The 25,456-nt window shown below is 44.6% G+C and overlaps 2 protein-coding genes across 7 annotated transcripts in view; one reads left to right on the top strand and one right to left on the bottom strand.

The window, feature by feature from the left end:
* Window positions 1-7,786, top strand: part of UBAP1 (ubiquitin associated protein 1) — a 61,812-nt gene extending 54,026 nt beyond the window's left edge. For all 5 annotated transcript variants that reach the window (XM_041763429.1, XM_041763424.1, XM_041763427.1 and 2 more), the window contains 3 exons: window positions 5,105-5,287; window positions 5,968-6,069; window positions 6,675-7,786. In XM_041763429.1, coding sequence (XP_041619363.1) covers window positions 5,105-5,287; window positions 5,968-6,069; window positions 6,675-6,815 — 426 coding nt within the window. In that variant the 3' untranslated portion in view covers window positions 6,816-7,786. The remainder of the gene's footprint in view (window positions 1-5,104; window positions 5,288-5,967; window positions 6,070-6,674) is intronic.
* Window positions 7,787-7,912: 126 nt separating this feature from the next.
* Window positions 7,913-25,456, bottom strand: part of KIF24 (kinesin family member 24) — a 79,651-nt gene continuing 62,107 nt past the window's right edge. For both annotated transcript variants that reach the window (XM_041763422.1, XM_041763423.1), the window contains exons 9-13: window positions 20,976-21,047; window positions 18,587-18,696; window positions 11,647-13,884; window positions 10,426-10,519; window positions 7,913-9,615 (exon numbers count right to left, since the gene is read on the bottom strand). In XM_041763422.1, the coding sequence (XP_041619356.1) occupies window positions 9,475-9,615; window positions 10,426-10,519; window positions 11,647-13,884; window positions 18,587-18,696; window positions 20,976-21,047 (2,655 nt within the window). In that variant the 3' untranslated portion in view covers window positions 7,913-9,474. The remainder of the gene's footprint in view (window positions 9,616-10,425; window positions 10,520-11,646; window positions 13,885-18,586; window positions 18,697-20,975; window positions 21,048-25,456) is intronic.

Below are 25,456 nucleotides of genomic sequence, written 5' to 3'. Positions count from 1 at the left end.
GGGAAGTGGTCCTGGAGTTTGGTTCTTGTTCGCTGTTTCAGGCCCAATGTGTGGGTCTCACTCTTCAGATTCTGATTTTATGTTTTACTGTTTATATAAACTAGTGTTAGAAGTTAAGAAGTCCATGTGATCATTTTGAGAAGCATCATCTTGTAATGTGCCCTTCTGAGACCAGCATAGAACTGCTTGCCCTAGCCCTAGCCTGTCTTTTCCCACTACATGTCAGCCTTTTGTGGGCCTTGCTCTGCTTATTGGTTAGGCTCATTTTGCTATTGGGTTCTCTTTCTCCAGATATGGAAACATTCCTTACTCTTCCACAGTTGTTTCAGCAAAATACTTCCGCTCTTTCCTTATACCTCTGAGTTATGTATTTACTAATTTTAAATAAGCATTACAATAGTGCCAGTTTGCTTTGAAAGTATATTTTAAATAATTTTTGACATATAGACTCTCAGCTTTTAGGTGTTCAAATCTGTTTATCTTTTCTTCTGTTACCATTGATTTAATTCTTACAAGGCCTCTATCTCTAGATTTTTTTTTTATCTCTAGATTTTTAAAATGAAATTTTTTTTATCAAAGTAATACAAGCACATTTGAATCATCACATTTATTTCTTAAAAAAGATTTTATTTATTTGAGAGAGAACATGAGAATGAACAGGGGGAGTAGCAGAAGAGTGGAGAGGGAGGGGAAAGAATCTCGAGAAGACTCATCACTGAGTGCAGAGCCCAACCTCGACACAGGGCTCAATCTCACAATCCTGAGATCCTGACTGAGCTGAAACCAAGAGTCAGACGCTTAACCAGCTGAGCCACTCAGGCTCACTTATTTGTTTTAAAAATTTTATGTATTTAAGTAATCTCTGCACTCAGTGTGGGACTTGAAGTCATGACCCCAAGATCAAGAGTCGCATGCTCTTCTGACTGAGCTAGCCAGGTGCCCAATTGAGTCATATTTAAAAGGCCCATGTTGGGCTCCTTGCTCAGGAGGGAGGCTCCCTGCTCAGAAGCGGAGTTCGCTTCTCCCTCTCCCTTTCCCTTGTGCTTGATCTCTCGCTCATCCTCAAATAAATGAATAAAATCTTTAACCCCCCCCCCTTTTTTTAAAAAGATTATTTTAGAGAGAGTGAGTGAGTGGGGAAAGGAAGATTCCCACTCTGTGCTGAGCACAGAGCCTGATGTGGGGCTCCATTTCACGACCCTGAGATCAGGACCTGAGCTGAAACCAAGAATTAATTGGTCACTTAACACCTGCGCCACCCAGATGCCCTTAAACTTTTTTTTCTTTAAGATTTTATTTATTCATGAGAGAGAGAGAGAAATTGAGAGAGGGAGAGAGGCAGAGAGGGAGAAGCAGGCTCCATGCAGGGAGTCTGACGTGTGACTCGATCCGGTCCGGCGTCTCCAGGATCAGGCCCTAGGCCGGAGGTGGCGCTAAACCGCTAAGCCACCGGGACTGCCCACCCTTAAACTTTTTTTAATGAAGTATAAACTCCCCTGATTTTTAGCATTCCTGTGCTTTTCTGTGTTCTTCCACTTTAGAGTGCACCACCCTGCCATAGCTTTTGAGATCTTCATTTCTGGAGATTTTTACGTTTATTCATGGTGTGCCATGCTTTGTTCATTGATAATGCTTGGCCCTCCTGGATCCTTTCAAACAGGCTGTGAGATGTGGGATGCCTGGGTGGCTCAGCAGTTGAGTGCCTGTCTTCTGCTCTGGGCATGATCCCAGGGTCCAGGATTGAGTCCCACATCGGGCTCCTTGCAAGAAGTCTGTTTCTCTCTTTGAGTCTCCCATGAATAAACAAAATCTTAAAAAAAAAAAAAATTAAAATCTGAGATGTTTTTCATATTTTGTTTTTTCCTTTTCTGGAATTCCTATAACTGGATGTGGGACCTCCTTGACTGTTATAATTTGCTATCCTTTTCTTTTTTTTTTTTTTTTTTATTTATGATAGTCACAGAGAGAGAGAGAGAGAGAGAGAGAGAGAGGCAGAGAGAGAAGCAGGCTCCATGCACCGGGAGCCCGATGTGGGATTCGATTCCGGGTCTCCAGGATCGCGCCCTGGGCCAAAGGCAGGCGCCAAACCGTTGCGCCACCCAGGGATCCCTGCTATCCTTTTCTATATTTTTTCCTATCTCTGTCTTACTTTTTTTAAGAGAATTTAAAAAAATTTTTTTTTTTTTAATTTTTATTTATTTATGATAGTCACAGAGAGACAGAGAGAGAGGCAGAGACATAGGCAGAGGGAGAAACAGGCTCCATGCACCGGGAGCCTGATGTGGGATTCGATCCCGGGTCTCCAGGATCGCGCCCTGGGCCAAAGGCAAGTGCCAAACCACTGCGCCACCCAGGGATCCCTAAAAAATTTTTATTTTTTAAAGTCATCTCTAAACCCGTGATGCTCAAACTCCTGACCCTAAGATTAAGAGTCACATGCTCTACTGACTTAGCCAGGTGCCCCCTCTTTGTCTTTATGTTTTACTTTCTGGATATATCCTTGACTATCATAATTTTTTTTTTTTTTTTAATCTCAGCCTTTTTTTCTTTTTTTTTTTTTTAATTCATGAGAGACAGAGGCAGAGACATAGGTAGAGGGAGAAGCAGGCTTCCTGTGGGGATCCCGATACAGGACTTGATCCCAGGAACCCTGAGCCAAAGGCAGATGCTCAACCACTGAGCCATTCAGGCATCCCAAATTTCAGCCTTTAAAAAAAAAAAAAAAGATTTTATTCATTTATTCATGAGAGACACACACAGAGAGGCAGGGACACAGGCAGAGGGAGAAGCAGGCTCCATGCAGGGAACCCGCAGGACTCAATCCTGGGACTCTAGGATCACATCCCCAGGCCGAAGGCAGTGCTAAACCGCTGAGTCACCTGGGCTGCCCTTCTCTTTCTCTAGATTAAATTTCAGCCTTTTAAATAAAATTTTACTCTATCATATTTTAAGTTTCCAACTGCTTTGTTTTTTCCCTCTTTTGGTTTGGTGTCTCTGGCTTTGTGTTCACATTTAAGAGTGAGGCACTTAAATTAACGATGCAGGGACTGTATGTGTTGGGGTGTGTTTGCCAGTCATTAAGCTTTCCTGTAGGTTGGTTAGTAGGCTTTGGGGGACTGCAAAATGTCAACACATGGAACATTTTGAGAGCTTACAGTTACACCTGAGAATTCTCCTTGAGGGTTAAGGAAGGCTGGGGAAGGGTAGTGTGTAGACTTTTACTTAAATATCCTTTTGGTTTTTACACCTTACTCTGCCATGCGCTGTGCTGTGCCTTGTGTCCTTATTTTAGTCCTAGAGACTGAACCTTCTACCTACCTCCTGAAGAGGATTGGGGGAGAAGGGGACGTGCCTAAGGGTTTTATTGCTCTGATCACTTGCTTTGTGCCCTTGCTTTATTCCAACAGTACCTGCTCCTCCCAAATGCTGAAGCGCAGCCCTCTCAGGAGTTTGAGGAACTAATGAACTGACTCTCCTTTCTCCCACGTATTTATAACTTCATTGCTTCTGCTTAGTTACCATGGCTCCATTAGCATTCCAAGTTCTAAAATTTCATTGAAATATATTGTCCACTGCTGTTCCCTCTTTCTTTGACCTTAAATATTAATAGTTTTGTTTTATTATTTCAGTGGGCTTTGGGGAAGGAGAATCAGGGTCACTTTGCTGTGTTAAATTCCCTCTTTGAAATCCTAATAGACCTCCATTTATTCTACAACTGATGAGTAGGGCCCTGTGAATGCCAAGCCTAAAGCTAGGCCCTGGGAATTCAGAAATACATGTGACATGGTAACTAACCCCTGGGAGTTCACATTAACATACTGTGACGTGGTGAGTACTGTGTCCGCAAAATGAACAAACCCTATTTGGCTGTTGGTATTCTCAAGTCCAGGTAGACTCTGCCCCTGAAGAGAGGCTGGTGTGATCCAGTCGCTGTCCTTGTTGTGACTCTTACGAGTTAATGACTGAGCCCTTTGACTGGGCTGCCAGGGGTGCTGTGTGTGAGGTAGGGAGGAGGAGACAATGGGCTTTGAGGCCTGTAGTCTTGACTTTTCCCAGCTGACTTAGAAGAAAGTATCTGGTCATAGCTATATCATTTTGAGTGTCTTTCTGAGACCAGGAGTCTGTGCTGCTTGCCCACCCCCACTCCCCACAAAGGAAGTAAAATTCTGTTGAAAGAAATGCTTTTCCTGGTTCTTGGGAGCTAGGACAAACTAAATAAAACAGCTGTGACCTTGTTCATGTTGGTTTGTTCCTTTGGCCTGAGAATGAGGGGCCTTCAGGCCTTGGGTCTGAGTCATTATCAGAAGTGGTGGGCAGAGTCATGGGATTCTACCCACCAATCAAACTGAGGTTAATAGGGTCCGATGGCAGGGAGCAGCTGCCTATGACTGCCCCATAGGCAGGGTCCTGGAGTCACATTTCCTTCCTTGAAGGCCCAGCCTGGTGTGACTAATAGTCCCTCAGTCTTGGCTCTGTAGTATGGCAGCTGTGGCAGGGAACTGGATCCTTGTAGCTCATGGTGTGGGGCAGAGGTGGAGTGCCCTCGAAGCCCTGAGCCCCTGAGCCGGCCATGCAGGGGAACGTGCGGTACGTGCAGTCTCTGCCCAGCTCAGGGATAGGAGCAGGAATAGAGACATTGTTGGGAGAGAGTCAGCCCCAGAGTTAGGGTTGTCTGAGGTGAATGATCTTTTTAGGACTCTGACATACAACAGCCTGAGAAAGGGATAATGGAGCCCTGGAGAGAAATCATAGCAGCCGTCTTGCCATTAGTCCCATGGGCAGCCTCAGAACTTCTCTCATTCAAGCCCAAGGGATTTGAACACAGAAGAGCATGTTGCTCTTGTGGTATTTTCTCACTCTGGGAGGAGCCCAGAGGGCAGTCACAATTTCAGGTGTCTTCCCAGTTTTTCTTTCCCTTGTGTGGTGTTACCTTACTGTTCTCCAGGACGTCTGGCCAGCAACCTGGCTCTTTCTTGCAGGCAGAGTGTTTAGGAGTTTAGTGTCAGAAATGGCAAGCCCCTGGACTGGGCTACTTCAGTGACCTGTCTTCTGGGACCTCAGTCTTCTTTCTTCCTGCCTGATCCTCTTGTTTCTCCACCACCAGGTCACACCTCCTAATTTCTCAATGTCACAAGTGCCCAATGCTCCCAGCTGTCCCCAGGCCTATTCAGAACTGCAAACACTGTCCCCCAGTGAGCGGCAGTGTGTGGAGACAGTGGTCAACATGGGCTACTCATATGAGTGTGTCCTGAGAGCCATGAAGAAGAAAGGAGAGAATATTGAGCAGGTGAGTGGTTGGTTGGCTGGTTGGTGATGGTGGGATCAGCCTGGAGAGAGGTCCTAGAACAGTGTCCTGCTTGTATCCTAGAGCCCTATCACACTCAGCCCCAGCGTTGTGAGTTGGCATGACTCGGCAATTTGTCCGGGGAAACTCACACCCTCAGCATAGTGCTTCTACTTAAGGGGCTGCTCTGGGACCTAGGCTGGAGAAAAGCCCTGGGAGTATTTGAGCCATTGGACTGTTCTCTACCCCTCCTGAGAGGGCACACCAGGCTTGAGGTATGGTCAGATGTCTCCTAGAAACGTTTATCTTGTCATAGCTGCCCCAGAGTGTTCCAAAATAGGGTACTGGAGTCCTAAACCTTGGGGCCATTTCTGACGTGGCCTTTTTGTTAGAATATCCTGCCCAGGCTGTGGAGTTGACATTATGGGAGACGGGAGTCAGTTGTGACAGGAATTCCTTTGAAAAATGACTGCTCATGTTTAGAAGGGTGTGCCTACCTATTCAGCAAATAGTCACTGAGGTCCTGTTGTGTTAGATGCAGTTCACAGTAGAAAATCAAGTCCTATCCAGAATCTAATAGCGAGGTGGGGAGCAGACATCACACTTGCTGGCTTGTGTAAGACTCTTGGGAAGCACCGAAAAGAGTGGTAATAGATCCTCAAACCTCCTTTTCTTTTCTTAAGATTCTCGACTATCTCTTTGCACACGGACAGCTCTGTGAAAAGGGCTTCGACCCTCTTTTAGTGGAAGAAGCTCTGGAAATGCACCAGTGTTCAGAGGAAAAGGTAGGACCTTTTGTGTTTTATAGGAACCCTCTGGAAAGGAGGGACAAAGTAGTTTTGCTCTGGCCAAGAACCCTCTTTCCCTACCAGTGACTCCAGGCAGAAGTAGAATGCATTTTCTCTCAAGTGTCCAGATAGGCATTCAGCTAGTTTGGGTTGTTACGTTTGACGAAGCACTGGGTTGAAGACTGTCTAGAGTCCCAGGGAAAGGAAAGGGAAGGGAAAATGGAAATGACCTGGGCAAAAAGCTAGACTTTTGGATGACTGGGGAGATCGCTAGTCTCTTTGCCTAGCCTGCTCCCTGGAGAGCAGCTGTTTCTGGGTTCAGTATCCTGCCTTGGTGTGAGTATGGATTTTGGTTAGTGGGACCCATAAGTCAGCAGGATTTGGAACTGGGCATAGTTTCTGAAGGATGAGTTATACCATCAACTAGTCTGCCTTGGCTTCCTCCACAGCCACCCTCTGCTTGCTGGGAGACCTCAGAGAGACTCAGGAGGCTCTGGCAAAAGATGCAGATTCCTCCCAAGCAGCCCCCTATATGGACATTCCTCCACCCTGCTTTGTGGCCAGACCCCTTTCTTCAATCTTTATTCTCTTCTATCCCTTAGATGATGGAGTTTCTTCAGTTAATGAGCAAATTTAAGGAAATGGGCTTTGAACTGAAAGACATTAAGGAAGTTCTGCTACTACACAACAATGACCAGGACAATGCTCTCGAAGACCTCATGGCTCGGGCAGGAGCCAGCTGAGACCAGGCTGCATAGGCCCTGCCATGGAACCACCCCTGCAGGAGGCGCTGAGGAGCCCACGTGTAGGGAAGGAGAGTGGGGCACACTTCCCGATTTTCTTCTGGGGGTGGAAGGTCAGGTGTGGAGACTGTGCTTGCCAGTCTCTGAGCTGGGGAGAAAGTAGGAAAGATTGGGGCATGTGAATGCCTCTAGCACTGCCCTGGCTCCTTCCATATTAAACATGTTTGTATTTTGAGAAGTGTCCTTCCCACCTTGGCCCTCCAGAGAAACCTCCCTGGTCCTTCTGGAGTCTGTACGTCCTCAGCTGAAACCTGGCCCAGCTGCCAAAAGGAGGCAGGGAGAAGGGGTGGGAGGGCCAGACTCAGTGCTGCTTTAGGGCTAGATGCTTCCCTCCCCTGCACCGGTGGACTGAACTCTTAATCCATGTTGAGTGCAATTGAAAGGTTCTTCCAGGGTTTTTTTTTCTTAACAAAGTCTCTTAGTGTTAACACTGGTTCTGCAACGTCTCTGAGGTGCAAAGAATGCCCTTTCCACGTGGGGCGCTGAGTTTGCCTCTTTTGCCAGGCAGTTACCATGCTTCCCTGCCCCAGCCTGTTTCTTTTGGCTTGGTTTGGACCACAGTCTTCTGCTACCCAGGATTTTAGAGCCCCCTGCTCTAGAAACTGTCGTCAGTTTAAGAAATCATTGGCCCCTTCCCAGCACAGAGTGGGGGAGAAACAGGCTGCAGTACAGTAGCCCAGCACTAGCTCCACCTCGGTTCTCCTTGGAGAACGGCCTCTCCCCCCAGCCCCTTGCTCTAGGATGACACGAGTAACACCTAGTCATAGAAATCAGTCTCTTTCATTTGTTTTATATTCTGTTGTACATCATTAAAGATCTAAATACAAAGGATATACAGTCTTGATGAATCTAAAGTAATTTGCTAACTATTTTGATTCTTCAGAAAACTACTAATAAAAATCTAAAAGGTATGTCCTGCTGTGATAATTTTATTGCCAAGTGCTATTTTATTGAGGGGGTGGGGTGGGTGGGGAAGGAATTCCTGCTTCCATTTGCTGGGGATGAAAACAGGTACTAACCATTTTCTGTCTTTTTAGTACTTTCTTCTCACTCTTAGGTCAGTGGGACCCAAGAGCTGGCCCTGCAGTCAGCCCTGGCTTTTGGTTTGCAGAGCAGGCCCAAATGAGGATTTGTTAAAAACCTGACCTAACTCAGTCTCTGGAACCAAGGACAAGCCTTCCTGCCAGACTAACTGGAGGTGAAACAGGCTGGGCCTTTGGGGCAATTATTCAGAAATGAGGAAGTTCCTTTTCCCCTGAGACCCATCAGGCATTTATGTGCTGTGTGCCACAGTCAGGGCTGGATTCAGACTGCTTCACTAGCTCTCAGTGCTGCTGCTGTAGCTGAGAATTAGAGTCCAGAGTCCTCCCTGAAGTTTCTTGTCCTTATGCTTAATGCCATCCCACAGTCCCTCCAGTGCTCTTGGCTGGGAGTGGGTCTCTAACTCTAGTGATCGGGTAAGGAGAATGCAGAACTTTTGGGCCAGGAAACTGGGAAAAGGCCGCCCTCTAGTGCTCAGATCAGGCAAAGGGTGGCAGGATTGGCAGGCTGAGAAAGCCAGTTGGCCCTTCTCCTACCTTTTTAAATTAAGCCCTCTTTTTAAAACCTTAAAAAGGTATCCTTTCCCTGTAAGAAACTGAAGCTTCACACATTACAGTGGGCATCAGGGCCAAGGCTGTGACATATGCATCTTATCTGACCCAAAGTGGCCCTAGTGACAGACCACTTTCTATTTGTCTTGAGCTTCCCGATGAAGATACACAGCAGGCAGAACTCATGTTGAAGGGGTGTGTGTATAAAAATGCAACCTCAGAGTCTTGGACTGTTGACTAGAGCACTCAGTGCCAAGATACTACTGAACACAGGCCCTTCAGAGGGACTGCACAACCAGGATGATGCTGGATAAAAGGTAAGGTCCGAGGAGATAGCCCTGCCCAAGATCCCCCACTTCTTCACCTTTGCCATGAAAGGGCGTGACAGGTGAGCCAGGAACTGCTACAGAAGCATGAGTGCTATTAAGAGAGTAATGTAGTGATGTGAGCACTCGCTTCTGTCTCTGAATTGCAGGAAGGGAGGGGAACTGGGGACATGAAGCCTGTCCCACCAGTCTTCAGGAGCTAATGGGGCAGGGTGAGCTCTGCCTCAAGTGTTTTACTAGTTTTTGGCCAAGTCTTGAAGAATAGTATTCAGCTAACAAAGCCCCTGAGTTCACTTTTGCTTCCCCAGCTTGTTACCTCTGACCTCTAGGTTACCACTGACCTACCCCCCATCCTTTGATCCTCAGATTTAGACACATCCACGAGGTTATCAGACCCAAGTGTGTTTCCCCACCCAGACAAAATACTCTTCTAGCCCCATATTAAGGGTTTAGAAGGGGCATATTAAGTTTTTTTAGCCTGCTCTGTCCTTCCTTCCAGATACTCCTGTGCTTGGAATTGTGCTGGGGCCTAGTCAAGGCCATGTGTGGCTGGGGTGGGGAGAGAGGCTAGCAGGCAGGACTGCGGAGTGGGTTCTAGGATTTGTAGGAAGGACCAGCCAGCGCCTGGGAATTCAGTACAAGTTCCTGAGCTGCCCCCATCACCTCATACTAGATCTTGTTCTAAGACACCACTGTCCTCTCAGGGACTGTGGTCGGCTTGTGGCAGGTCAGGTACAGCTGAAGCTGGCTCCTCAGACTCTGGATGCACTTGGATTTCAGAGCCAGGATTTCATCCAGCTGGGTCACAAAATCTTCAAAATCCTGAGAAAGGAAACAAAGGACAAATACGGACTTTTGCTTTTGCTGGCTTTTTCTGGCAAGGATCTGCTTTTCTAGTCCCTTTTCTTGCAGGAAACTTTGAGAGCCTAGGCCCTTCCTTCAGGTGGAAAGTCTGCAGGATAATCACTGTGGCACAGAGTAAGGCTCATTTCTCTGCATTTGAAAAACTTAAAAAAAAAAAAAAGATTTTATCTTTCTTTATTCTCTAAACCCAATGTGGGGCTCAAACCTACAACCTCAAGATCAAGAGTCACACACTTCAGACTGAGCCAGCCACTTACCCCTGCATTTTAGAAACTTCTATGTAGATAGGTATTTTTCAGGGCAGAGGGGGTTTTTTGTAAAAGTGCTTCTAGTTAGGGGTGCCTGGGCGGCTCAGTTACGTGTCCAACTCTTGATCTCAGCTCAAGTCTTGACCTCAGGATCCTGAGTTCAAGCCCTGCATTGGGCTTCACACTGGGCATGAGGCCTACTTAAAAAAAAAAGTACCTCTGGTCTGCATGTGGCATGTCACTTACCATCACAGGGAGGGGCTCCAGCAAGCCAAATAAAAAGGCGGAATGGCAAAGGATGGAAACATTTTAGCCTGAAAATGGGAAGTGCAGCACCATCTCCCACCTATCCTTGCACCTGCTTGAGCTATATCAGAGGAATGGTAAGAGGAGCCCCAAGTTCTCTTAGAGTACGATGGCAGACCTTACTTCAAACACAAACACAGCAAACAAGGATGGCCAGCAGACTACCTTGGGCTAATTCCCAAGAGCCCCCAAGTGTCTAGCCAAAACCACTTACATTAAGAGCCAGCTGGCTCAGCAGGGTCTCCTCCTTGAAGCCCAGTTCTGCCATTCTATCCAGCTGTTCCTGGTGTGCTTGGATGACCACCTGCCTGGAACACCAGAGGGAACACTATGACCCTCTGGGCCTCCCATCTTTCCCAGGCATCTTTTCTGGAGCTGAGCCTCATTTTCTGACCAGGAGCTGCCCCTGCCCAGAGTGGTCAAAGCTTTGACTAGGGCCAGCCCACCACCACCTCCTCCCGTCACCTGTTCTTCTCCAGATTCGTCTAGGGATGAGAATGTACCAAGAAGATACTGGAAAGGGGCTTCTCGACTGTTCCTGGCTCCCCAGCTACCCTGAGGAACAGGGATGAGTGCTGCTTCTCCTCTACAGGAGCTGCCCCAAGCTTTCCTGCCAAAAGGCTCAAGGCTGTGACCACTGTAGCTGACAGGCTTGGCACAAGGTGGAGCCTACTGCCTCCCCTGCCTGCCATCATTTCTACTTCCTATGGGGAGTCCCAGCACTAAAGTAGGGGGTTTGAGCTAGAAACTGGAGGATCTGACTTTTGTCAGACCCTACTGATAGTCTCCTGGGACAGGTGGGCGCTTCACCTATGCATCCCTGCAAGTCCTTCTCTTTGTCCACGGCCTGGCCTGAGCCCCAGTGAGCAGCAGGTACACAGCTGGCCTAGACCTTAGGAGCCCTAGCAAAAGCTGTAGCCTCTGTTCCCATATACCCACTATCTCCCCGGCATCTCATGCTAAGGGACCCTGCTGGATCTGACTTTCTCTATACTTTCTCTTTGCTGCACTATCCAAAGCATCCTTTGGGGAAAGCAGCACAAATCACCAGTCCCTGTTTTTGACCTTTGCCATCCTGGAAGGTGCCCACCTTGCCTTGGTTCTGAGGGCACTAGGCTGCACCTGGTGTGCCTCTGGGCAGCCCTTCCAGGAACACAGACCCAACAGAATGAAGAGGATTCCGATCTCACCACAGGTCATAGGCTTGCTGAAGGGGACAGATCCTCCCTTTTCTCACTTATGTCCGAGCTTTCCCAGACTCGGAGTCACCCACCCTGGCAAACCTGCTTCCTCAAAAAGCTAGAGAAAAGCCTCTTAGTTTTAGTATATCTCTGACACTGAACCAGTGGTAGTCATTCCCAGAAGAGACATATGTTAGGCTGGGGTGGAAAGGGGTGCCAAAGGGGCTCAAGTCTTGGGGAGAATTCCAACTTACTGTGCATGCCCCAGGGTGAGCTGATGGAGTGTCCCTGTAGTCTTTGGAGAGCAGCCAGGGACCAAGGGAGAGCCTGGCCTTGCTAAGCACCTTGGGATTGGCCTGTATTTGAGCCACATGATGTCTCTGTTGTAGCAGGGCAACTTGATGGGGTCTCTGGACAAACTTACTAGCTCCTGCCAACCAAGTCCTGTTGGATGTTTTCTTTCCTGGGCCCACGGCTGGTCAGCCATATCATTACTTTCTGTTTGTGGGGTGAGTATAGTTGCAGGGCGGGGTCCTCCAGTATGTATGGTGAAGGGCTTTCCTGGGAAATCCTGGAAACTGCTCAGCTCTGTTGCCTCAGCATCAGCATCATACTGCTGGCTACCCATCTGTTCTTGGGAGGAGAGTGCAGTCTCTCTGCTCTGGCTGACCTCCTCTAGGTCAGCCTCACTGAAGGGCAGCTTGTCAGGTGGGTGCTGACGGATGGGTGATGGAGACAGAGCTGGAAGACTGCCACCAGGCTTATTGTCAGGGGGAGATGATGAGAGCCACAAGTGCCCAGTTGCCAAAGACACTGGTAGGAGTGCCTTTTGATCATCAGATGACATTGTGTGGCCCATAGGTGGGCCCTCTGCTGCTTCTAGACTGTGAGCAGTCTCATCCTGGGCTAGCTGCTCCGAGGGAAGAGGGCCCTCATCGTCTGTGTTCTCTAGGAGGGACACAGTGAGGGGAGCCATCAGTCCAGAAGCACATTCAGAGCACGTACCTGATTCCCCTCTATGGTCTTCTTGGTAAGGGTAACCATTTTTTAGTGTTTTGGTCACCAGAGTTGGGCTGTCTTGTCCATCTTCTCTAAGAGGTGTGCTGACCGTATCTCTTTGGTCTGCAGCTCCTTGAACTGCACCATGGGATAGTGACAAAGGGAAGCCATCTTCCTCCAGGTATAGTGAACTAACCTCAGCCTGCTCAGGAACCTCACTTCTGAAAGCATTCTGTCTGAGATCAGAGGCTGGGCCACCGTCTCTTTTTTGGCCATGTACAAAGTCTATCTGTGAGCAGTAAGGCTTCTCTGCCAAGTTGTCTCTGGGAGAAAGACCCAAGGAGGTAGATTCCTCCTCTCTGCTCCAGTCCAAGGGCACTTTACTTGGGCTGAGGCCATGACCGAGTGCTGCTCTTCTATGGTTTGTGGGGTCCCTGGAGTACATCCAGTTTCCAGTTAGGCCCTTTTCATCACCATCTGTCCTGGAGTTAAAAAGCAGACTCTGCTGCCTTTCGGCCACCTGCTCCTCAGGGCCTTGCTCCCTCTGATGAAGGAAGAATGAGCCCTCGCTATCCTCTAGGGTGCTTCTCTGCTCTGTGGTCCTCTGACTGGAGACATGTGAAAAAGAATCTTCACTGAAATCGCTGTCATCGAGGTCCTCGGCTTGGGCTCCATCCTGGCTCTCAGAATAAGAGCAGAAGGGAGGAGGGGTCTCAATCTGGAGCTGCCCCTCTAGGGGCCTGTACTGGCATAAAAACCGTTCCAGTGGTTGGTACTTTAACTTTTGCTGGAGGAGAGGTGGCTGCTGGAACTGCTGGTGATAAAAGCGCAAGTGTTCCTCCCTCTCCTTTTGATGTGGAGGGATGTTTGTCCAAGTTTCAGAGGCAGACCTGGCAGGTGTACTCCCCTGGCTGCCCTGACTGTGTTCTGCTGAGTGCTGGAGCCTGCCAGAAGAGAGCTCGGCCGGTGACACTAGCTGCTTCTGCACAGGCCGCACAGTCTGCCCTGGCTTGCACTTGGAGGGCAGCTTACTATGTGCTGGGGCTTCTCCTGGGCCAGGGGCCCTGCTTTCCCACCTGCGGGCAGTTTTGTTGCCCATTTGATTTTTCTCAGAGCATAATGACACAGACTCTTCTGCCCTTTTTCTGGCTAAATGTCCAGACCGTGTAGCTCCTCTGGCAGGGCTAGTTTGAATGCCCCACTCTTGGGGAAGACTCCTTCTGGATCCACCCCTTTTACCAGGAACTTTAGGTACAGGAGCAAAAGGGATGTTGGGTGGGTGGCTGGCCAGAGGATGGGCTTTCCCTCTCATAGAACCAGGAGATGCTGTGAATGTCTGCTGAAGTCCCAGCTTGACCTTTTTGGGAGAACACTTGTCCCCTGGCAGGGCCATAGGGGAGCTCTGAATTCGTTTTGGAGAAGAATTTCCAGAGGTTCGATTTCGACTGGTAGCTGAAGCACAACATTTAATGCCTTTCTTCAGTTCTTTGACCCTGTAAATTACCATTTTATGTTAAATGTATATTCTTGCATGCTCCTTAATTCCTTTCTATACTTTTCAAAAATCAAAGAAAAGTATTACAAAAAAAAGATGGTGTAGCCTGTGGATATAACATACCCAACATTCTATGATCAGAAGTTCTGGAAATCACCTCAGTCCCATTGGATGGGCCAGGGAAGCTAGTCTCAGAACTGTACTACATCTAGGTAGGGCCCACACGGGCCTTCTTGAAGATGGGCCAACTCAGGAGCCTGATGTCACCTACTACTCCACAGGCAGAGCCCACTTTTCCCACAATCTACCTCCCTTCAGGCTTCTCTAAGAAAATGAGTTCTTCAAACTTGTTGGGTGCTCAGGAAGCAAAACCCTCTGGAAATAAGCAGGCTTATGCTAATTAAAGGAAAAGTGACTTGTCTATTCCTAGTGTTTCTCAACCTTCGCACTAGTGGTATTTGGAGCCAGATAATTCTTTTTTGTAGGGAGCTGTCCTGTGCACTGTGGGATGTTTAGCAGCATCTTTAGCTTCCACCCACTAAATGCCAGTAGCACTTCTCTCTAGTCATGACAATCAAAAATGTCTCCAGACATATACTCTATTTATTCCAAATGGGAATTTTAGAGAGGATGGAAAATCCAGAATTAGGTCTCTGCTAGGATTCCATAGTCAGGATAGTCTCTTAGCTCTGTGATATTTAAAAACACTCTAAGAATTTAGAATTACAAGGTGACATCAAGTAAAAATGTGACTCTCCAGTGGTTTGTAAATTCTTCATTAAAATCCTCTAGGAGGGAGCAGTACTTCTGCCTGGGGGCTCCCATTAAATGTCTCTTCCATTTTTTTTTTTTTACTTTATTTATTTGTGTGTGTGTGTGTGTGTGAGAGAGAGAGAGAGAGAGAGAACATGAGGAGAGAGAGGGGCAGAGGAAGAGTGAGAATCAGGCACCTCACTGAGCAGGGAACTCGATGAGAGGCTCGATCAGGACTCTGGAATCATGACCTGAGCCAAAGGCAGATGCTTAACTGACTCAGCCACCCAGGTGTCCCTCCGTTGTTTTGGTTTTAATCCAATCCTTACTTGTAGTCAAATGACTCCTCTGGCCATTTCTGAAAACCAAGATAATAAGCCTGATACTGAGACTTTTTTTTTTTTAATATTTTATTTCTTCATGAAAGACACAGAGAGAGAGAGAGAGAGAGAGAGAGAGAGAGAGAGGCAGAGACACAGGCAGAGGGAGAAGCAGGCTCCATGCAGGGAGCCCGACGTGGGACTCGATCCCGGGTCTCCAGGATCACGCCCTGGGCCAAAGGCAAATGCTAAACCGCTGAGCCACCCTGGGATCCCGATACTGAGACTTGATTTAAATCTTCCCTTTAGGGGATCCCTGGGTGGCGCAGCGGTTTGGCGCCTGCCTTTGGCCCAGGGCGCGATCCTGGAGACCCGGGATCGAATCCCACGTCAGGCTCCCGGTGCATGGAGCCTGCTTCTCCTCTGCCTGTGTCTCTGCCTCTCTCTCTCTCTCTCTCTGTATGACTATCATAAATAAATAATAATAATAAAAAAATTTAAATCTTCCCTTTAAGTCTGAGAGCCAAGGCAGGCAGGTAACATAGCTAAGCAAAGAGATGTAGGATGTGACTAAAGACACATGTGGGGACGCCTGGGTGGCTCAGCGGTTGAGCATCTGCCTTTGGCTCAGGGCATGATCCCGGTCCCAGGATCAAGTCCCACATTGGGCTCCCCGTGAGGACTCTGCTTCTCCTCTGTCTTATTCTCTCATGAATAAATACAGACATACAGAGAGAGGCAGAGACACAGAGAGAGGGAGAAGCAGGCTCCATGCAGGGAGCCCGACATGGGACTCGATCCTGGGTCTCCAGGATCAGGCCCTGGACCGAAGGCAGCGCTAAACCGCTGAGCCACCCGGGGTGCCCTAAAATCTTAAAAAAAAAGAAAAAGAAAAAGAAAGAAAGACACATATATCCCACAGGCCATTGTTTAGGTGTTGCAGTAGGGCATACATACAAGGAAATGAGCTGAGAGGTGCCACAGTAAGTCTAGACGGTTCCAAGTTACTTCTTGTTATAAAAATCTTAACTATTTTAGTTTCATTAAGAGAGAAATACCAAAACTTCTCCCTAGGAGTCACAGTAAATAATTCTAGAAAGCTGAGTGCCAGAAGGAATCCTACAGGTAATTTGGTCATTGATGCTAAATGCTTTCAATATACTCTCCCTGTCCCCAAAATCACTCCTATCACTGAGCTCTTCTGATAGATGTATACCTATTAGGGGTCTAGCTGGAACTTTATCTCTGGAGTCCTTAGCAACATTCTTCTAGTATAGAGAAAGAAGAAATTTTAAATCAGAAATTTTTAAATAAGCAATAAAATCATTGGTATGTATATAGATTATTACCTAAATTTCATTAGGTCTCATTTAAGCACATAAAACAAATGGCTTTCATTCATTTTTAATAATTTATTAGACCGCTTCAAATTGGAAAAGATTTCTATTATACTTTTTCTGTTCTTTTTAAAGTCAAACTTATGTCGCATAATTTCTCAATTATACTTAATACTTCTCCTATGAGAAAGGGTTATTTTCATCTTCCTTTACTGAGGCACTAAGAGAGATGTCTTGTTCTCTGCTCTTAATGATGAAGTTCTTACTCTAAGCAACTGGTAACAATGTCTGTGATTTTGGTGAGTGGGTGGGGTTATGAGAAAAGATTGGTTTACTATTAACTGTTGAAGCTGGGTGATGGATACATGGGGGTAAAAAATTTCAAGCCATATTGGTTTTTTGGAAACAAGGTTGGATCATTTCATATCTTCTATCTGATTTCAGTTCATGAAGTAGCCTTTTTTCTAGATTTGAGACAGACAGTGAGAGAGAGCGTGTGAGAAGGGGGAGGGGCAGAAGGAGAGGGAAAGATAATCTCAAGCAGATTCCAAGCTGAGTGCAGAGCTGAACTCCGGGCTCTGTCTCATAACCCTGAGATCATGACCCGAGCCAAAGCCAAGAGTCAGATGCTTAACCAACTAAGCCACCCAGGTGCCCTGTGAAGTAGCCTTTCTTCTAGCAGTACTAGTGTGCAGTACTAAAATATTACTAATTTTTAAAAAGATTTTATTTATTTATTCATGGGAGACCCAGAGAGAGAGACAGAGACACAGGCAAAGGGAGAAGCAGGCTCCATGCAGGGAGCCTGATGTGGGACTCAATCCCGGGACCAGGGGATCACGCCCTGAGCCAAAGGCAAATGCTCAACCGCTGAGCCACTCAGGCGTCCCTTACTATATCTTAAATTAACACATACTGAATGGTAACTATGTACCTGGCATGGTGCTAAGTCCTTCATGACATATTATCCTCACTGATTCCATGTAACTGTTGTATGAGGTAGATGCTAATAATATTATCCTGTCAGATAAAACTGGAGCTCAAAACTTTTGCCCCAGACCACTCAGCTATTTCATGGCAGAAGCAGACTACTGGCCCAGATAGTCTCGACTCCAGAGCCCACTCTTAACTACTTTGTAAAGTCTCTCACCCAGGAAGAGCTCCTCCTTTCATTCACAAATATTTATTGTGCATCTAGGTACTAAGTACTATCTGGGTAGTAGATAGAGTAGAGAAAGAGATAAGGTTTCCTGTTTTCATGAAGCTTAAATGATAGCTCATTTTCCTTCCCAGTGAATTTCATAAAATGCCATAGATACTAAAGATTTTTTTTTTTTATACTAAAGATTTTTAACAGTAGTTAAAAAGCAGGTTTCCTTCAAATAGTTTGTTAATCTTGGAGACAGCTTCCGGGAAACCACAGAGAAGGATGTAAGTTAGATAGGACCAGGCAGCAAAGCAGCCAGAGTAAAGGATGGAAATGATAGCAACTTCACCCATGGTAGGAAACCTATGTGACCACAATAAGAGATAGGGAGAGGGGCAGGGACCCTGGCAGATACCAGAGTCACCCCAGAAAGAGCCCTGACCATATAGTCACCATATAGTTAGAGTGCTAGTGTTAACCCTAATTCCCAGGGAGCCCATTTAAAGTTCCTGCCCTTCTGTGGGTTCAGTTTATTCTTCTGTAACATGTCATGTCTTGGGTGATCTCTTCTGGACCTACATAACTCTAAGTGCCTCTGCCTTGACAAGTAACATGTACTTTATCCCTTATGATTAGGGCTGAGGCTAGCAGGTAGAAAACCTTGAGCCTTCTGCTCCAAAGAAATATTTCATTTCCTACCAGCCATTTATTTATTTATTTTAAAAGATTTTATTTATTTATTCATGAGGGACAGAGAGGCAGAACATAGGCAGAGGGAGAAGCAGGATCCCCGGAGGGAGCTTGATACAGGACTTGATCCCAGGACCCTGGGATCCCAACCTGAGCCAAAGGTAGATGCTCAACCACTGAGCCACCTAGGTGCCCCTCCCACTAGCCATTTATAAGTCACTGGTGGAGTTCTCTCCTGAAGTAGGGAACATATCCCCTTTCTCTTGTCACTTTCACACTTGTAGAATGGCAAGATCTACCAGGGCACATTGCTCAAATGACCAACTGCACATTCTCCTGGTACTAGGATCACTGCCTTAGGAACAGACTTCGGGAGCTCAAGATCAGATCCCCAGGTGTGTATGAAACACACACAAACACACACACACGACCTGCTACCTAAGAGTGACTCACCGGTCAGCGTAACGCAAGGTATTCAGAGTATGTTCGGTGGCCACATGGCTTGGTGAGATGTTGGCAATCATGCATGTTTTGGCATCACCAATGAAAGAATCCCTCAGGACCTGTCCAAAATAGAAGGCCAGGGCATATTGACTACTTATTATGTGTAGGACACTGGGTCATAGCTCCCCTCCCCCTTATAAAAAGGCAATTTACAAAGAAGAAATACAAATGATCAAAAATACACAAAAAAGGTACTCACGTCACCACCAATAAAAGAAATACAAACAAACCGGTAAGAATACTAATATTTTTCACCCATAGATTAAGACTCATGATACCCTGCCCTGGTGAGGGTTTAGGGAAATTGGCATTTTTTCTACATTGCTATACTATTCATGTAGCATGTACCATGAAACGGTATAAGTTTTTGAGAAGGTGGCTTGGCAATATGTATAAAAACGAGCACACTCCCAGACCATTATCCTAAAAAGAATTGCTCAGTTGACGAAAAAAAAAAAAAAAGTATACATAGGATATGCATTACAACATTATAATAAAATTAGAAAATCTAGGAGTCAAAAAAAAAAATCTAGGAGTCTATAAATAGGGAACAGACTAAATTATTAACTGATTACAATACAACCATTAAAATAATTATGTATATCTGTACTTAGGTACACGGAAAAACCTAAAACTTATCTTTCAGTGAAAAGGCATATGATTCCATAACTTTCTAAGTAGATCTATGTGTAGATATGTGGGCAGCATTCCAGAGAAATGTCTGGAAGGATAGTCACCAAAATGTAGCAGTGATTATTACTGAGAGGTGGGATTTTCAGGTACCTTTTGCCATCTTCTTTGTACTTGTATATACTGCTTGAGTTATTAAACAATCTCTATACCTAACATGGGACTTGAATCCACAACTCCGAGATCGAGAGTCACATGCCCCACCAACTGAGCCAGCCAAGTGCCCCCAAATTATTATTTTTTTTAGTTTTCAGTTTTTAAGTTATTATTTTAAAAAATATTATTATTTTATTATTATTAAAATGAATTATTCATTTTAAAATGAAATTATTATTTAATTTATTTATTTTAAAAATGAAATTGGAACACGTTTTCTGGGGATGGTAAATTTGTTTTATTTTTTTTTTAAAGATTTTATTTATTTATTTGAGAGAGGGGCAGAGACACAGGCAGAGAGACAAGCAGGCTCCATACAGAGAGCCCGACGTGGAACTCGATCCCGGAACTCCAGGATCACGCCCTGAGCCAAAGGCAGATGCTCAACCAATGAGCCACCCAGGCATCCCGGTAAACTTGTTTTAAAAAATAAGAGAGCCAATGTCAGAATCAGGACTAACCACCTATAAAGAAGGGTTTCCTAAGTCTTTGGTTGAAATCATGTTTGAGAAGAAAGAATCTAACCCACAGATCACCAGTTCTGACAAATGAGGAGTTATATTATAGGTTCCGCCCCAGGCCCTATGGGGCCATTAAGGTTAGCTGCACAGAGAACCTTACCCAAAATACAAAGATCCTCACCTAGACTGCCCTCTACTCTAGTCTGTCCTCTACTGAGTGTAGGAGTTGGTGTAGAAAGGAATCAGGGACACTCATAACTGCCTTCACAGCAGTCTGTATGTAAGTAGTCTCCATGGGCCACTGTTCTGTAGCCAATAGTTACTGGCATTTTCCATTAACTAAGAAGCATAGTTTCATGACAGAAAAATGGAGGAAAAAAATTACCTAGTTTTACCACTCAGAATAACTGGTTAACATAGGCATAATTAGTGTGTGTGTGTTTCATATTTTTAAACTATAGATCTTGGTCATCTTTCCTATTAGTACAAGTCAAAAATCTATCTCATCTGGGGTGCCTGGCTAGCTCAGTAGAATACATGATTCTTGATCTCAGGGTTTTAAGTCTGAACCCCATGTTGGGTGTAGAGATTACTTAAAAATAACATTTTAAAAAAACAAGTAAAAAATAAATTTAAAAAAATTTAAAAATCTATCTCATTCATCTAACTCCAGCCATTATTTTTTTGTCTTGAAACACTAGTCTTACAGCTAAGAAAATATTACAGCTCAGAGACTCTACTAAATAAAAAATGTATCTTTATATTAAAAATAAGCAGAAAGCTGTTGGGTGATGACCAGAAGTGCACTGCTGTCCTGTGAAAGCCCAGCTGCCTCATACTGCAGGCATCTCTGCCTAAGGATGCCCATCTGCCTACACTGAGCTCCTGGAAAGAATATGACTCTTTACTTCTCCCCACACCCCCAAGCTTAACATCATGCCTGCTAGCAGTGGATGCTTTGCTGAATGAATGAATGAATGCAAGAACAAATGAATAAACAGAACAAACTCAAAGCTCACTTTTAACTTTACCTGAGTTAATTTGCTTTGCCTGAAGGGAGTGTGGGTGTGTTCCTGATCCAGTGCTCGGATACATTCCTTCAGCTGCAAAGTGGTATATTAACAATAAGCATTGGATTAAATGTCACATGCAAAGAGAAAGTAACAGATTAGACTTTTCTTTCTTTTTTTTTTTTTTTAAGATTTTATTTATTCATGAGAGAGAGAGAGAGAGAGAGGCAGAGACATAGGCAAAGAGAGAAGCAGGTTTCCTACGGGGAGCCCGATGCAGGAATCAATCCCAGGACCCTGGGATCACACCCTGAGCTGAAGGTAGACGCTTAACCGCTGAGCAACCCAGGTGTCCCATGGATCAGATTTTTCTTGAATAAGCCATACTCAGACAATCCTCCATAAGGAAGTCAAAATGCCCTGGTAGTTTCTGGTCTAACAAGAAAAATCAAGCTAGACCGGTAAACATCCTGAGCTACCTGTATCTAGTTAAGGACCTCCTATCCTAAGGCTATGATCTTAGAATCCCAGGTCTCCAGGATCACGCCCTGGACTGAAGGCGGCACTAAACCGCTAAATCCCACTGGGGCGGCCCTGATTTTTTTTTTTTTTTTTTAAGATTTTTTTCATTTATTTGACAAAGACAGAGTGTAGAAGCAGGTGGAGTGGCAGGCAGAGGGAGACGGAAGCAGGCTTCCTGCCGAGCAGAGAATCCCCTAGGACTCCGGGATCATGAACTGAGCTGAAAGCAGACACTTAACCACTGAGCCACCCAGGTGCCTCAGATATCTGCATAGTTTCAAAGTATCTTCCCATAAGATATTTATTAATTATAAAGAGAAAATGGTAACATTACGGTGGAGAAACCTAGCACAAACCACCTAAGTGATCAAAGTTAACATCACCAGTAATAAGACCTATTAACTTCATATACTACCTGATATGATTCACCGAGAAGGGTACAGTTTTTGTGGTGTTCTTGCTAAAAATTCTTCACCTCAATCTAATCATGAGAAAACATCAGAGAAACCCAAATTCACAGACAATCCACACACACAAAAAAACAGGCCAGCACTTTTCAAAGGTGTTAACGTCACAGATGACAAAAACTGAGGAGACCATGAAGACATGACAACTAAATGTAACAGAGGATCCTAGACCCAAAAAAGGACATTAGTGGAACTATTGGTAAAATTCAAACAAGGTCTGTAGATTAGTTAATAGTATTATAACAATGTTGTTGCTGTTGTTGTTTTGGTATTATACGAATGTTCATCTCCTGGTTTAGATCATTTTATTATAGTTATGCAAGATATTAATATTATGGAAGCTGGGTGAAGGAATGCTGAGTATTTACTTTTGCAACTTTTTGTATATCTAAAATTACTCAAAAGATGAAAAAGTAAAAATAGATAATGATTGTCTTTCTCACCTCTCTCAGTCTCCCAATTTATTCCTTGTGAGGCCTGGAAATAAAGTGCCAGCTGGAGACTTCAGTTCTGATCAAAAGAACTTAAATGAGGGGCACAGGCAGTACTATGTAGTAGCAAAACAGAACAAGGCAGGCCTCTATATATAGCCAAGTGGATCGTGCTAGGGTAGTGTTAGGTGAGAAGAGCAAAGTGTTGACACTGAGCTATCCTTTTCTTCTGAGGTGAATACAAAAATATATATAGGTAGAAAAATGGTTATCTAAGGGGAGGGAGGTAATAGAATTGAGGGGACAGGGATGGTCACTAGATTTCTCTTAATATGGCTTTTTCTACAATTTTTTACTTTAACTGGATTTGAAATTTGTGAGTGTAAACACCTAGAAAAGATTTCAAGTGACTGTACAACACAATACTGTGACTATACATCCCAAATGGAGATACAACCTAAGGGTGAAAAGGAAACTGCAAAGAAATATTCATCTGAATTCAGTAATCATATTATGAGAAATATCAACATTGTTTTGAAATACACAGATAGTGAAATAGAGCAAATAAATTAATGTTGTTAGGAACTAAGAATTCTAGCAGAAAAGGGATACAAATAGAAATTCAAAAAAGTTAACCAAAAACCTTGTAATCTTAATTTTGAATTAATTTATTAGTATGAATCCCTGATGTATTTTCCTCTTTCAAAAAAAGAAACTCTATTTCCTAGCTCTGTCTGACAAAAAGGGGGAGAAGCACGGACTAGCCCAGTGCTAGTAAGCACCCCTAGCATCCCTAAATGGTCTCTAAATGCCATTTTTTAAAAAATTTTTATTTACTTATGATAGTCACAGAGAGAGAGAGAGAGGCAGAGACACAGGCAGAGGGAGAAGCAGGCTCCATGCACCGGGAGCCCGACGCGGGACTCGATCCCGGGTCTCCAGGATCGCGCCCTGGGCCAAAGGCAGGCGCCAAACTGCTGCGCCACCCAGGGATCCCCTCTAAATGCCATTTTCTTCTAAAACCAAGGCTTGTTGAAGAATTGACTGATTCAAGGTCCGGGGAAGGAAAAGTACAAGATGAGCCTGGAACATCCTGTCATGCCAGAAAGCTATTAGAGATTAATAGAGTTGGTCAAAAAACCAGAGGAACATACTTGAAAAGGCTCCCACTAGCCAACGATTTATATTGTATTGTATGTATTTGACAGAGAGAAAGAGAGAACACAAGCAGGCAGGCAGCAGGCAGAAGGAAAGGGAGAGGCAGGCTCCCCGAGAAGCAAAGAGCCCAATGCGGGACTCAATCACAAAATTATAGGGATTACAAGATTACTGCTGGGATCATGACCCAAGCTGAAAGCAGATGCTGAACCAACTGAGCCACCCAGGTGCCCTCAAAGATGTGCAATTTAAATAGCAAAAAGAATAATGATTATAATGAGTTTATAATAATACAAAAACAAAACAATAAATAAAAAAAATTCATTGGCCATGTTTAAGTTACTAGAACACCAAATCATTCTGAAAACTGGTGAGCAAAGACAAAGAATCAAACAAGCATTATCTTGTTTCTACTGTATGAATTATATTTTAGGATAATCAGATAGTTGAGGAAAAGTTCTTTCCAGCTAATAAAGAAGGAATATTAGAATGAAAATAATCACCATTTGGAATCCCTATTGAAACAGTAGATCCAGGTGATCTCATCAATGGCTGGTAATCCCATTTAATGAAAAAGTCTGATAGGAAACTATAATGGAGGAATTACACTGACAACTTTCAAATCTTTAATTCTTAAAAATCACAAAAAGAGACAACCAGACATTCTGCACCTCCTGACGTGTTCCTATAGGAAGTCTAAAAACTAACCATGAATTCTTGCCAAAAGAACAGAACCTCAATCTGATCAAGCTTCTAGAACAGTGCTTTCCCAATATGAATATGTCAGCCAAGTGCAAACTATAATGTGTAATAATAAATTTCTAGTAGCCACATTAAAAAAATGAAATTAATCTTTTTTTAATTTTTTTTTAAATTTTTTTAATTTTTATTTATTTATGATATTCACAGAGAGAGAGATCGAGAGAGAGAGAGAGAGAGAGAGAGAGAATGAGGCAGAGACACAGGCAGAGGGAGAAGCAGGCTCCATGCACCGGGAGCCTGATGTGGGATTTGATCCCGGGTCTCCAGGATCGGGCCCTGGGCCAAAGGCAGGCGCCAAACCGCTGCGCCACCCAGGGATCCCCAAATTAATCTTTTTAAAAAAGATTTTATTTGAGAGAGAGAGAGGGAGTGCATGAGTGAGGGGAGAGGCAGAGGTAGAAGCAGACTCCCTGCTGAGCAGGGAGCCCAATGTGGGACTTGAGCCCAGCACCCTGAGATCATGATCTGAGCTGAAGGTAGATGCTTAATTGACTGAGCCAGCCAGGTGCCCCAAAATTAATCTTATTTAAATATTATATAATCTAAAACATCCAAAAACATTGTTTAAAAACCTAGCAAAAAAATTATTTCAGCATGTATTCAGTATGAAATATTAATGAGAAACCTACTTCAAGATCCAGAGTATATCTTACACTTAAGCATCTCTCATTTCAGACGAGCCACATTTGAAGGATTCCTTAGGGGCTACCTACTGTATAGCACAAGTACAGATCTTAACCACTTTACAGAAAACACAGAGGATAGTATGATGTTAAAAATCAATATGGGCATGCAGTCAACCTAACCCTGAATGTGGGAAATCTTATAGGACAAGTGACCTAATTTTCTTCAACAAATACATTGATATTAAAAGAGAGAGTACGGAAGAACTGATATGGAATAAAAAAGACTATCAAAAGCAATCCAAGGGTCCTGTTTACAACTTGACTTGAACAAACCAATGGTGAAAAGACATTTATGGGACAACTGGAGAAATGATAAATCTTACTGGATAATAGATAACATTACATACATAATTATTTCTTCTGGTATGATAACGGCATTACAGTTATGTTAAAAAATAAGAGTCCTAATCTCTGAGATAATGAAATATTTGTGGAAGAAATGACGGATGACAGGAGGAGATGCTTTATAATAATTC

The sequence above is a fragment of the Vulpes lagopus genome, chromosome 7, assembly GCF_018345385.1.
Source record: "Vulpes lagopus strain Blue_001 chromosome 7, ASM1834538v1, whole genome shotgun sequence".
NCBI classification, from domain to species: domain Eukaryota; kingdom Metazoa; phylum Chordata; class Mammalia; order Carnivora; family Canidae; genus Vulpes; species Vulpes lagopus.
This window is presented reverse-complemented; position numbering and strand designations above follow the sequence as displayed.